We start from the raw sequence: 15066 nt of genomic DNA, 5'->3' as shown, positions 1-15066 counted from the left end.
CAAAATGTTCAGTTGCTATCGCTATTAGCTCTATCTTTAATTTTTCAAAATGTACAGTTTCTATTGCATGCACTCATCTGTGTTTCACCACACACATGAGTGCATGCTTACCAACTGTCCGTCTGCAACACTACTATCACCAACATCTAAGAAGGGAGATCCCCCCTTGAATGGCCCTTCTAAGGTTTCTCTCCTCCACACTGCCTGTGGAGCTTTTTTCCCTATTGTTAGGTTTTAGTGAGTTTTTCCTTACCTTCGCGTGGGGTATGTCTGGGAGTGCTTGCATTCTTTAATTTATTTGCATTCATCTAAAAATGTTTGGACCTTATGGTGTCCTTGTTCTGTTCTTGACTTATTGTTATGTTTTCTTCTTGACTTGTTTAAAGAAGACCTGTACGGCCCATGGGGACATTAACGTGTGTTGTCGGGCCCTATAAATAAATTTGATTTGATTTGATTTGATCTAAATATAACCATTTAGATGAGCTAATTTATTAAAGCATAGTAGGCTGAAGGTGAGCAGACCACAACAGGAATGCCGCAAAGACGATTTCAAACTAGAAATGGTAACAACAGCTGAGGTACTCCAACCTAACAAGGCCACTGGCCATGACAATATCCCCTCCAAATTCCTCAGAGACTCAGCAGCCGCCATCACCTCAGTCATCACACACATAATAAACCTCTCCACAAAACAGGGACACGTACCCAAAGACTTCAAAATTGCGAGAGTAACCCCCCTGCACAAAAAGGGCAGCAAATTAGACCCAGGCAACATACCGGCCCGGTTTCTATTCTTACATCCATCTCGAAAGTCATGGAAAAAATAGTATACGAACAGGTCAAAAAGTACCTTGCGGACGACCACATCAAACAAGAGGTGGACGCGGGCAAATACTGCGGCATGGTCATGCTGGACCTACAAAAGGCCTTCGACACTGTCAATTTTGTCAAACACTCCATTCTGATTGACAAGCTAAAAGCAATTGGCTTTGGTCTATCAGTGAGCTGGATGCAATCCTACCTGGAGGGGAGAGAACAGATGGTGGAGGTAAACGGTACCCTATCCCCCCCCTTCCCAGTGAGCTGTGGTGTTCCACAAGGAAGCATACTAGGACCACTACTGTTTCTAATTTATGCAAATGACATGTCGTCAGCTTGTGACTGCAACTTGTTCCTGTTCACGGACGCCTCAGCCCTGCTGGTCTCTGACAAGAACAAGTTACAGGTTGAAAAAACCCTCAGTTCGGAACTAGGCAGAATCTGCACCTGGCTCGCTGATAACAAACTATCATTACACCTGGGTAAAACAGAGTCCATTCTCTTCGGTTCAAATAACAAACTCAGCAAGACCGACGGCTTCTCAGTTACAGTGGGTGACAATATTGTCACAAGGAAAGATGAAATTACATACCGTAATTCCTCTAATAGTAACCCCGGCTTGTATTTGTTTCAACTGTAGCGGATACCAGGCTTGTATTAGGAGGAGGCATGTATAAGAGAGAGGCCTATATTTCTAATTTTCAAACGGATCATAATGAATAAATCAACATTTTGTGTCAGTTTGAACCCAGTAAAATGTACTGGGTTCATTTATTGAAACAAAGTACTGTATGAAATACGGTAGTAAACAGTGCAATTACAGGTGGTCAAAAAAAGTTAAATAAAGTAAAATAGTGCAATCACAATACTGGTATAATAATAATAATAATAACTTCGTTTTATACAATTCTGAGGTAGGCTTACTCTCTTGGTAAACATTAACACCATACCATTATATGGTATTTACTGGACAGCCAGGCCAGCATATAACAATAACAAAATATATTGCCTATGGTAAATCCGTTGAGGGAAATACCGTAATTCCTCTAATATACATGAAACCCGGCTTGTATTAGGAGGCCGGCTTATAATTGCTTAGCTCAACAGTGCACCCGGTCATTAATAGAGACCCGGTTTTTAATTGAATACCGGTTACTATTAGAGGAATTACGGTACATGGGTTCCATCCTAGAGGCAAATCTTTCCTGTGACAAAATGGCATCCAATGTAATCAAAAAAGTCAACCAACAAACTAGATTCTTGTACCGGATCTCCTCTCTGGTAAACAAGAATACCCTGGAGACTCTGGCAAGAGCACTCATTCAAGGGTACTACGAATATGCTTGCACCTCATGGTACCAAAGCACCTCAAAGGCACTAAAAACAAAATTACAAACATCACAAAACAAACTGGTCAGAATACTGCTTGACCTTACTCCTAGAACCCACCTCACCCCTGCCCACTTTGACAACCTAGGATGGCTTAGAGTAGACGACAGAGTACAGCAACTTGCAATGAGCCTGGTCTACAAGATACACTACACGACTAAGGTACCCATGTATATGTCAAAACTCAAAATACTTCCCAAAGGTCAGTGAATACCACGACCACAACACCAGAGGGAGCTCCACAAATCATGTTAAACCCAGATTCGGCTCAAACAAGGGACTAAACATGTTTTGCAATTATGCCACATCAATGTGGAACGCCCTACCCACAGCTGTAAAGGAATGTGAATCACTACCCACTTTCAAAACCACTCTCAAAGAGCACCTACGGGAGACTGCAATTCGAAATTGGCCCCTGTAAATGTCCAAACCAACCCCCTCCAATGTACAGTTCCCTCAAACATAGAAACATAAAACAATTAAAAAAAAAAAGTAAATAGTCAAAGACTATTTCCATACAATAAGTGTTCGAGAAGGAACAGGGGAAAGTAAAAAAAAAAAAAGTATCAAGCCCCTTCCTTACAACATTTTACATTATAATTGAATACAAATAATATAACAAATAATGATTTTTTTTATAAAAGTACAGTTTTTTATATATCCAAATGAGAAGAAATATGTATTAGGCAGTCACATTACTACTCAAGCTCCCCTATCTTATATGTGTCCATAAGTGCTTGTTTATAGCTACCTTTAAATTGTGATATTTTTGCTTAATTTTATACTCACATCCAGACCAATTCAGAGTGATACGGCACAAACTGCAATGCACATACTTTTAAGAGTTGTACATACCGTAGGTTGTTTTAAAGCTAATGTCCCTATAAAATTATAAACACTTTCTCTTTAATGTTGCTTGGTAATTTGTTTTTTATTGCCAGAAACATAATTTGTGCAGATTTGAATTTGATTAAGTCCATGAATTTTAATGTTTGACTCTTTACAAGCAGACTATTTGTGTGATCTAAATATCTACCTATCTGATCATAGTGGCTAAGCAGGAGAAATACTGTAGAACAGAAAGACTGTAGAACAGAAATACTGTAGAACAGAAAGACTGTGGAACAGAAAGACCGTAGAACAGAAAGACCGTAGAACAGAAAGTAGGGATGCCCCGATCGATCGGCCACCGATCGTTATCGGCCGATAATCAGTATAAATATGCGATCGGTGATTATGCTTTATTTTCGCCGATCGTCAAACCCGATCTCACTCGCTGTCGCTGAGTTCTGTCTCAGACACCGGCGTCTGCTCATCCCTCCAGCCCCTCCCGCACGCATGTAAACACGGGTCTAGTCTAGTGAGACGGGACACAGGAGGACGGCGTCTCCCTGAGCTAACGTTAGCTTAGCTACCGTTACAAAATGACCCAGTCAACTACCGGGTATTCACTTTTAGTTTAATACATGATGAGGCATTGTCTAACCGAACGGTATCTAGCCGGCCAGCTACCGATAGCTCCTGACATCAACAAACGCTCCAGCAAGTATAGTAGAGAGGTGTATGATACCTGTTAGCTGTTAGCTGTTAGCTCACGTTAGCGCAAGTTAGTTCACTGTTCAAAACGAAATGTCCCATTGAACTAAATAATTCACTGAGGCGTTGTATTAACGTTATATATCCGGCTAGCAGTAGCTACAGATAGCTCCTGATATCAATGTCTTATAACACTGATTCAATGCGTATTCGACAGTTAAGTAACGTTATACCAATAGGGTCCAGGTGCAGCGCCGGAGGGAGAATCCTGGCCGTAGCTCGAGGCTACTCGAGTATAGGTCCAGCTGCAGCTCCGGAGAATCCTGGCCGTAGCTGGAGGCTACTAGAGTACACACAGACAGTGGAGCTTGTTGCGTGGTGGCGATGTCTCGCAGATAATACAAGTACAAGTCTAATTATATAATATATATATTTTATAAAAAAAAAAAAATTATATAAAATACATTTTAATTTCTTTTAATCAAAAACGATCGGTATCGGATCGGTATCGGCCGATATGGCTCACGACGATCGGTGATCGGTATCGGTGGCAAAAAACGTGATCGGGGCATCTCTAACAGAAAGAGTGTGGAACAGAAACACTGCAGAACAGAAACACTGCAGAACAGAAACACTGCAAAACAGAAACACTGCAGAACAGAAACACTGTAGAACAGAAACACTGTAGAACAGAAACACTGTAGAACAGAAACACTGCAGAACAGAAACACTGCAGAACAGAAACACAGTAGAACAGAAACACTGTAGAACAGAAACACTAGAACAGAAACACTGTAGAACAGAAACACTGCAGAACAGAAACACTGCAGAACAGAAACACTGTAGAACAGAAACACTGTAGAACAGAAACACTGCAGAACAGAAACACTGCAGAACAGAAACACTGTAGAACAGAAACACAGTAGAACAGAAACACTGTAGAACAGAAACACTGCAGAACAGAAACACTGCAGAACAGAAACACTGCAGAACAGAAACACTGCAGAAACACTGCAGAACAGAAACACTGCAGAACAGAAACACTGTAGAACAGAAACACTGCAGAACAGAAACACTGGAGAACAGAAACACTGCAGAACAGAAACACTGGAGAACAGAAACACTGGAGAACAGAAACACTGTAGAACAGAAACACTGCAGAACAGAAACACTGTAGAACAGAAACACTGTAGAACAGAAACACTGCAGAACAGAAACACTGCAGAACAGAAACACTGCAGAATAGAAACACTTCAGAATAGAAACACTGCAGAACAGAAACACTGCAGAACAGAAACACTGTAGAACAGAAACACAGTAGAACAGAAACACTGTAGAACAGAAACACTGGAGAACAGAAACACTGTAGAACAGAAACACTGCAGAACAGAAACACTGCAGAACAGAAACACTGGAGAACAGAAACACTGTAGAACAGAAACACTGTAGAACAGAAACACTGCAGAACAGAAACACTGCAGAACAGATGCAGAACAGAAACACTGCAGAACAGAAACACTGCAGAACAGAAACACTGCAGAACAGAAACACTGCAGAAACACTGTAGAACAGAAACACTGCAGAACAGAAACACTGTAGAACAGAAACACTGCAGAACAGAAACACTGGAGAACAGAAACACTGCAGAACAGAAACACTGTAGAACAGAAACACTGCAGAACAGAAACACTGCAGAACAGAAACACTGTAGAACAGAAACACTGTAGAACAGAAACACTGCAGAACAGAAACACTGCAGAATAGAAACACTGCAGAACAGAAACACTGCAGAACAGAAACACTGCAGAACAGAAACACTGTAGAACAGAAACACAGTAGAACAGAAACACTGTAGAACAGAAACACTGGAGAACAGAAACACTGTAGAACAGAAACACTGCAGAACAGAAACACTGCAGAACAGAAACACTGGAGAACAGAAACACTGTAGAACAGAAACACTGCAGAACAGAAACACTGTAGAACAGAAACACTGCAGAACAGAAATACTGTAGAACAGAACAGAAACAGTAGACTGATATAAGTGATGACTTAATAATTGTTACTGAGCTCCTTAACATTAGCCTACCTCTCCCAAAACATAATTTGGTAAATCAGAGTCAAGGTTTCAGCACCATGGAGAGTGCAGTGCACTGTGCGTCATCAAGGCTTTTTGAGTCATCGATATTCCTTGCTGGACAGCACTGATGAAGAGCACATTTAGAAAACTCTTGGCACGTCCGAGAGAAATTTGCTTCGACGCCATAGCCTATGTGTTGCACACAGCAGCATCACACCTGGACAAGAGGCAGGGGAACTATGTGAGAATGCTATTCATCAACTACAGCTCAGCATTCAATACCATAGTCCCCTCCAAACTCATAGCCAAGCTCAGGGACCTGGGCTTGAACTATGACCTCTGCCAGTCGGTCTTGGACTTCCTGACGGGCAGACCCCAGGTGGTGAGAGCAGGCAACTGCACCTCCTCATCCATCACCCTCAACATAGGGGCCCCCCAGGGCTGTGTTCTGAGTCCCCTCCTCTACTCGATGTACACACACGAATGTGTGGCACAGCGGAACAACAACACAATCATCAAATTTGCTGACGACACAGTAGTGGTGGGCCTGATCTCTGCAAACGACGAGAGGGCCTACCTGGAAGAGGTAGAGGTTCTGGCGGGATGGTGCCAGGAGAACAGCCTCTCCCTGAACATCAGCAAAACAAAAGAGATGATTGTGGACTTTAGGAGGTTGGGGGTCAGGGACTACAGCCCCCTCAGCATCAACGGGGCACCGGTCGAGAGTGAACAGTTTTAAGTACCTCGGAGTCCACATATCCGAGGACTTGACATGGACCACACACATTGACAGTGTAGTGAAGAAAGCACGACAACGCCTCTACTTCCTTAGGCGCCTAAGGAGGTTCAACGTGAACTAGAAAGTAGAACTTCTACTCATGCACAATAGAGAGCATCCTGACAGGCAATATCACCTCCTAGTTTGGGAATAGCACCGCACAAGACCGCAGCAGACTACAGAGAGTGGCCCGTTCAGCCGAACGCACAATTGGAGGTGGGCTTCCCACTGTCCAAGACATTTACAACAAGCGTTGCAAAAGTAAGGCTAAGATAATAATAAAAGACTCTAGCCACCCAAACAACTGCCTCTTTGAACTTCTGCGGTCAGGCAAATGTATTGTCATCATACAGCACAAGTACAGTACAACGTAAATAGGTTTGGCATCCAACCAGAGTGCAAATGTAGCAGTATAGTGCAACAGCAATATACAATGTATATTAAACTAAGTGGTTAAACTTACAATGTGGTTAAACTAGGTACAAAATAAACAAATTAGTACAACTGAGTGTAGTGCTAATCAGATGTATGTGTACAGAGTTGTATTATATAAATAGAGACAGTATGACTACTACTGACCAGCAGTGTAACTAGTAAGAGTAGGATATGTACACAATCATATATAGATATAGTAAAGAACTATGTGCAGGTAAGTACAAACAGGTGAGGATAGGTATATGGGTGTGAATAAATATATATATATATATGGTATATACAGCCTTATAGTACATGCTATCATACAGAGCTTAGGTTTATGTGCAGGTGTACAAGCAAGTATGAGGGGTTATATGCAGGTATATTCAGACAAATATGGGTATATATATGCGCATATTTGTCTGAATATATATATAATATATATATATATATATATATCAGTCAATGGCTTCATCAATATTCACCATTGATATCAAAGACATGGTAATGGACTATGGTAAAGTGACGTCCTCTACCTGTAGTAGCCGCCAGGACGTCCTTGCAGAGCTTCAGCCAGTGGGACAACTTCTCCACGGCCAGAGAAGACAGCATGTGTCCCAGGGTGTCATGGACGTCTGCACACAGCTTCCTGTCGGTCTCGCGGTCCAGCATGCCGAACAGAACCCCCTCCAGACCGGTCTCTGTGATGTTCAGCTCTGGGCCGGAGACAAAGAAAGTATGGTCATGGTCATGTTTTCCCTTTCAGAGGTCTCCACTGCACAGAGGATATTCTAGTTAGGGCAGCATGTTTATAGTAATAATCTTGAACATTTTCAGATAAATACATTTCTATTTTGCCAAGTGATAACAAAATGTGATTCAATTTCCACCTATACACAGTTCATGTCTTTACATTTAGTAATTTATCTGATGCTTTTATCCAACGAGACATACAGATTGTGAACAACAAGTCAGCAGGAGGGGTACATCTCTGGCAGCTAAGGGTATGTGGCATTATTTGTCAAATAGTGTTGAACTTCAGTGTCACACTCAGAGTGCATAGTAGTATAGACATACAATATTAGCATGATATGTAGTAGTATACGTATAGTAGCATAGTAGTAAGGTACATAATAGTAAAAAGACACTAAGAAGGTTGTTTTTTTTCTTTTTGAAGAGGTGTGTTTTTAGTCAAGAAATTGCCAGCTGTCCTGACTGTGATGGGGAGTTCGTTCCACCATTGTGGAGCAAGGAGATAGCCTGCTTCTCTTTGATGAACCGCCAGGAGCTCAGATAGGAGTGGGTCTGAGGCAGCCAGAAGATGCAGAGCACAGGCGTCTTGAGGGTGTGTAGTTAGAAGATGCAGAGCGTAGGGGTCTTGAGGCTGTGTAGTTAGAAGATTCAGAGCGTAGGGGTCTTGAGGCTGTGTAGTTAGAAGATGCAGAGCGCAGGGGTCTTGAGGCTGTGTATTTAGAAGATGCAGAGCGCAGGGGTCTTGAGGGTGTGTAGTTAGAAGATGCAGAGCGTAGGGGTCTTGAGGGTGAGTAGTTAGAAGATGCAGAGCGTAGGGGTCTTGAGGATGTGTAGTTAGAAGATGCAGAGCGCAGGGGTCTTGAGGGTGTGTAGTTAGAAGATGCAGAGCGTAGGGGTCTTGAGGGTGTGTAGTTAGAAGATGCAGAGTGTAGTTAGAAGATGCAGAGCGTAGGGGTCTTGAGGGTGTGTAGTTAGAAGATGCAGAGCGCAGGGGTCTTGAGGGTGTGTATTTAGAAGATGCAGAGCGCAGGGGTCTTGAGGGTGTGTAGTTAGAAGATGCAGAGCGTAGGGGTCTTGAGGGTGTGTAGTTAGAGACCATTGACCGGAGGTAGGAGGGAGCCATTCCCCTCTCTGCACGGTATGCCAGGTCAAGGACCTTGAAGCGGATTTTTGCGGCGCTGGGAAGCCAGTGAAACTCTCTAAGAAGTGGGGTAACGTGGGTTGACTTTGGTAGGTTGGTGATCAGGTGGACTGCAGCGTTCTGTACGAGTTTAAGTGGCCTGTTGTCGTAAGCCGGTGAACCAGCTAGCAGTGCATTGCAGTAGTCGAGGCGAGACATGCTGCTGCTTCCAGGAGGAGTTGGTTCTGTCACGAATGGCAGGTGCTCAGGAGGAACCTGCAGGTTCTGGTTGTTGAGGCGACGTGAGCAGAGAAGTTCAGCCGGTCGTCAAGGACCACACAGGTTGCCCTCACTCACATCCAACGTCTTATTAAATACTATGTTTCAGTCAGAAATGTTAGGTACTTTTCTCTTTTCATGTGACGCCTGTTCCTCTCTGACGCACCTAGAGAACATGCAGGTGTGCAAAAGACTGTTTCACTGTTTGTGGGAGTGCCCAGAGATCCAGAACTTTTGGAAGAAGGTCCTAAAGTATTTGTCAGAAATGTTTGAAGTCAAAGTGCCTTTAAGTGCCAAACTTTGTATACTTGGAATTAGTGCTGTCAGGCAATTACATTTTTTTAAATTTAATTAAAATGTAATAAAAATTAAATGTATCCAATTAATTAAAGGATTTGTAATTAATTAATCTAATTAATCACATTTTAATCGCATAACCATTTTTGGCCTGATATTCTATATTCTATAATCATATTTCAAATGGCATGTGTCCGGATGGCAGAATTCAGTATTGTATCTACAAAACCTTCTGTTTAATCATCTTCCATTTATTCATTTGCTTAGATTTTTCAGGTCTGGTCAATTTTAGCATGGTGTTATTCACAGTCAAAGATACAAAAAATGTTTATTGATATTCTCATTTGGTTCATTACAATTTACTCAAGCCTAGTAACAGACACAGTATTTCTGACACTGGGAATACATTCCCTGAGATCCATAGATGTCCCTAGAATCAGATACCAAGAACATGCAAATGGTCCATATTAAAAAAAAGTCTGTAAATGTGTATTCTACCTTCTTATGGAATGAATGAGATTAAAAAAATATTTAAATAATTTTTTTAAACTTAAAAAAAAAAAAAAAAAATACATTTTTAGTTAATTTTCATAATACGATAATTTGCTGTGTAATTAATTAATCGAATTAACGCGATAAACTGACAGCCCTAGTTGGAATATACCCGGAGGACTTTGTACAAACTCAAGAGACAAACTAGGCTTCTGGACTTTGGGCTCCTCCAGGCCACGTCTATGCTCTTACCAAACGGTTCGTGTTTCCGCGTTCCCGTTTTGCGCTCTGATTGGCCACTGACCTACGCTAGTACGCCCCCCTCGCTATGAGCGTAGAATAATGCATGGACACTGAAATGGGTATCACAGTACTGCCTCCAGGAACAGCTGTTTCCGCGTGACTTTATGTGCGCTAAAGTTCTGGTAAGTTTAAAGTGCTTAGAAATGCCGGTAAATGCCGGTTCATTCATGCTTTGAGGCACACTTCCTGACAGGATTTTATAATATACAATTTTAAGAAACGACACTCTCAGCTCAGCTGCGTCGGTCAGTAGTGTGAAGCACCTCTGTATTCATGGGACTATGAATGCCAATTTCATGGGCAGCACATTTAATGAATTTATTTGAATCATCCTGTGTTGGTCCTCAACATGACATGCCAACATGACTCATCCTTGAATCCTTCCTTCGTTTCAAAGAAGGACACACACTTAACGGTCTGTATCAGACAAAGTCTGCTACCGCCCTCTACAACAAACAGCCATCAGTCGTTAATTGACTTTTACATTTTTAGACAGTAGAGGTTGAGTACTTTATTAGCTAAAGATGGTAAGTTAGTGTTGTGTTCATTCATAGTTAAAGACAGTAGAGGTTGAGTACTTTATTAGCTAAAGATGTTAAGTTAGAGTGTTGTGTTCATTCATAGTTAGACATTAGAGGTTGAGTAAATATATCTTTTTTTTTATCCACTTTTTCTCCCATTTTCTATATTTTCTCCCATCCCAATTTCGTATAATCCAATTCAACCCTCCCCTGTCACGAACGCTGTTTCTTGCCTCCCACAAGCCGGCTGCAATGTGGACTAAGTCATACATAGCACAAGTCCCCTCCGGTACTTGAGGTAACAGCAGTCGCATCTTTTCACCTGCGCAGCTCGATCTCTCAGTGGCGAGGAGTAACACGTGGGAGGCTCACGCTGCCCCCGACACTTCCTGATTCTACTGCGCAGGCGCACCAACCGACCTGTAGGAGTCTCTGTCCACAACGCCCGATCCCCACCCATCAGTTTCCCACCCCCTAATACGGCCAATGTGTATTAGTATGGACGGCCAGCTAAACTGAAAGCAATGTGGAGCGCTGGGCTCGAACAGGCAAGCCCAGCGTCTCCGTCATTCCTGGCGAGCGCCTTGCCCACTACGCCACGTAGCCGCCCTAGGTTGAGTAAATATATCTAAAGAGAAGTTAGATGTCAATGTTTTGGTTTGTTAAATGATAAATGTTAAATGTTAAATGATTAAATGATACACTTAAATCTACGCTCTCTCATCCTGCTTTCCGCAACTCCTATACTTCCTGAGTAACTTGCCCAACACTGCTTAATGGTTGTTTAAATATTTTACATGGGGCACGTATAATCCACAGGGCACATTTACACACACTGTGACATAATATGAGAAAGTCCACATTCCAGTTCTACTTTTGTTTTGATGTGAAAAGGGATGCTGCACTTAGCACTGACTGAGAAAGTAAACATTACAGTTCTATTTTATAAAATGCTAATTGTAAATATGTTTGTCAATGTTAATAATATGCAAAAGTCCACATTCCAGTTCTACTTTTGTTTTGATGTGAAAAGGGATGCTGCACTTAGCACTGACTGAGAAAGTAAACATTACAGTTCTACTTTATAAAATGCTAATTGTAAATATGTTTAAGTCCACTCCACATTACAGTTCTACTTTTATTTTGATGTGAAAAGTGATGCTGCATAAGATGACTGCTGAGAGCGTCGTTTCTTGACTCTCAGCTGAGAGCGTAGTGACTGCTGAGAGCGTCGTTTCTTGACTCTCAGCTGAGAGCGTAGTTTCTTAAAATTGTCAAGCTACAATATTATAAAATACAATATTATAAAATCCTGTCAGGAAGCGTGCCTCAAAGCATGAATGAACTGGCATTTACCGGCATTTCTAAGCACTTTAAACGTGAACTTTAGCGCACATAAAGTCACGCGGAAACAGCTGTTCCTGGAGGCAGTAGGGCATTTCAAAGTGTCCACGCATTATTCTACGCTCATAGCGAGGGGGGCGTACTAGCGTAGGTCAGTGGCCAATCAGAGCGCAAAACGGGAACGCGGAAACACAACCGTTTGGTAAAAGCATAGACGCCTCCAGGCCAGGAGGGCTATTGCACCATGGTGGAAGAGTATGGAGGCTCCTCCAGGCCAGGAGGGCAATTGCACCATGTTGGAAGAGTATGAAGGCTCCTCCAGGCCAGGAGGGCTATTGCACCATGTTGGAAGAGTATGGAGGCTCCTCCGGGCCAGGAGGGCTATTGCACCATGTTGGAAGAGTATGGAGGCTCCGACACTGAGAATGTGGATAAAGGAACTTTCAGACTGTATCGGCCTGGAAAGACTGACTTACATCACTGAGGGCAAAGCAGACAGACGTTGTTCAACTCTGGGAACCATATATGTCTGTCATGTAAAATGGAAATGTGCTACTTAAAAGGAAACTATAACGTTCTTTTTCACTCTTAGTAAATAAGAACACTTTAATTTGCAGGTTATGTACATGCAAGGTATGTGTAAGAATGGAGATGTATGTTAGTTGTGTTGTTAATAAGAACAATTATAATAAAAAACATTGTGATTAAAAAAGGAATCACTAAATGTGATATATATATATATATATATATATATATATATATATATATATTCTTTTTTACAAAATGATTATTTTGGTCAATAATTGCAATATTCTGTTTGCAGGAAGCACAGACTTACTGATGGCGCTGTCCCTGTGGCCGCCAGCCCTCTTGGCCAGACTCCTGGCGTACTCACACACCTCTGCGGCCTCCCTCTGGGCCAGCTGTCTCAGACAGGCCACGGCCGCGCGGCGCAGCAGCAGGTGGGAGCTGCACAGGTGCACCTGCAATTAAAGCCCAGAATCAGATTTGAGTCGTTATGCCAATTCCCTTCATGCCATTGCGCGCATTAGACTAAATGGTAAATGGCTGCATTTATATAGCAGCTATTATCCAAAGCACTTTACAATTTGTTCCTCACATTTTACCCATTCACTCACACATCCCCATGCAAGGTGGCATCGGTAGCAATTAGGGGTGTGTCTTGCTCAAGGACACTTCGACACACTGCCCGGGAGGAGCGGGAATTGAACCGGGAAAGTCCGGATTACCCGACGACAATACCACATGTTGCACCACTGTCGGTCTGGGAAGGGTGTGTAGACTATCACATGCCTCCTCCGATACACGTGGAGTCGACAGCCAATTATTTTCACCTGACAACGAGGAGTTTCACTGGGAGAACGTAACGCGTGCAGAGGTTCACGCTATTTCCCCCAGATCCCCTCCCTGCTGAACAGGCGCCCCGACCGAACAGTAGGGCAGTTTGCAACGACCAGGACACATACCCCAGCGGCTTCCCACCAGCGAACACTGACAATTGTGTTGGTAGGGACGACTGACCAAGCCGGAGGTATAGCTGACAGCTGGATTAGAAGACAGAATCTCTACACTACCCAGCCACACCTAGTGCTTAGACCTCTGCACTACCCAGCCACACCTAGAGCTTAGACCTCTACACTACCCAGCCACACCTAGTGCTTAGACCTCTGCACTACCCAGCCACACCTAGTGCTTAGACCTCTGCACTACCCAGCCACTCCTAGTGCTTAAACCTCTACACTAACCAACCACACCTAGTGCTTAGACCTCTGCACTACCCAGCCACACCTAGTGCTTAGACCTCTGCACTACCCAGCCACACCTAGTGCTTAGTCTCCTACACTACCCAGCCACACCTAGTGCTTAGTCCAATACGCTACCCAGCCACGCCTAGTGCTTAGTTCACTACGCTACCCAGCCACTCCTAGTGCTTAGACCTCTACACTACCCAGCCACACCTAGTGCTTAGACCTCTGCACTACCCAGTCACACCTAGTGCTTAGTCCACTATGCTACCCAGCCACACCTAGTGCTTAAACCTCTACACTACCCAGTCACACCTAGTGCTTAGACCTCTACACTACCCAGCCACACCTAGTGCTTAAACCTCTACACTACCCAGCCACACCTACAGTAGTGCTTAAACCTCTACACTACCCAGCCACACCTAGTGCTTAAACCTCTACACTACCCAGCCACACCTAGTGCTTAAACCTCTACACTACCCAGCCACACCTAGTGCTTAGACCTCTACGCTACCCAGTCACACCTAGTGCTTAGACCTCTACGCTACCCAGCCACACCTATAGATCGAATAGAATAGAAATACTTTTATTATCCCGAGGGAAATTTGACACTGCAAATCGCTCAACATTAAACATTTAGACAGAACAAGTCACGAATAAGAATAACAAAACAAATTGCCTAAGAATAAGAATAGAATAAAATAGAATACAAATAGAATAAAATATACAGGAAATAAATACAGTAAAAATATACTGAAGTCTACAGTAGGTGTAATATTGCATAGTGCTGTTTCAAAAGTAAGAGTCCAGGAAGATGGTAACTGTCACTCTGTGCTCAGTGATGCACAGTGATGCATTGTATAGTCTGATGGCTGTCGGAATGAAGGACTTCCTGTGCCGTTCAGTGCTGCATTTAGTAGTGTGAGTCTAGCACTGAACATGCTCCTTCTGTCAGCCAAGTCTGTGTATAGTGGGTGGGAGGGGTTTTCCCTGATGGCCTGGAGCTTAGCAAGGCTCCTCCTCTCCGCCACACTCGCTAGAGAGTCCAGCTCCACCCCAACCACGCTACTGGCCTTCCTGACCAGCTTATCCAGCCTGTTTGTGTCCCATGCTCTCAGTTCGCTGCCCCAGCAGGTCACAGCGTACAAGAAGGCGCCCGCCCCCACCGACTC

The 15066-nt window shown here is 43.2% G+C and overlaps 1 protein-coding gene across 1 annotated transcript in view; it reads right to left on the bottom strand.

Annotated features, from left to right (window-relative positions):
* heatr5b (HEAT repeat containing 5B) overlaps positions 1–15066 on the bottom strand; it is a 227685-nt gene that overhangs the window by 90071 nt on the left and 122548 nt on the right. Inside the window, exons 21-22 of the mRNA XM_084321947.1 lie at positions 12967–13111; positions 7556–7735 (exon numbers count right to left, since the gene is read on the bottom strand). Coding sequence (XP_084178073.1) covers positions 7556–7735; positions 12967–13111 — 325 coding nt within the window. The remainder of the gene's footprint in view (positions 1–7555; positions 7736–12966; positions 13112–15066) is intronic.

The sequence above is a fragment of the Notolepis coatsorum genome, assembly GCF_963971535.1.
Source record: "Notolepis coatsorum genome assembly, chromosome: 9".
In the NCBI taxonomy this organism is placed as follows: Eukaryota; Metazoa; Chordata; class Actinopteri; order Aulopiformes; family Paralepididae; genus Notolepis; species Notolepis coatsorum.
This window is presented reverse-complemented; position numbering and strand designations above follow the sequence as displayed.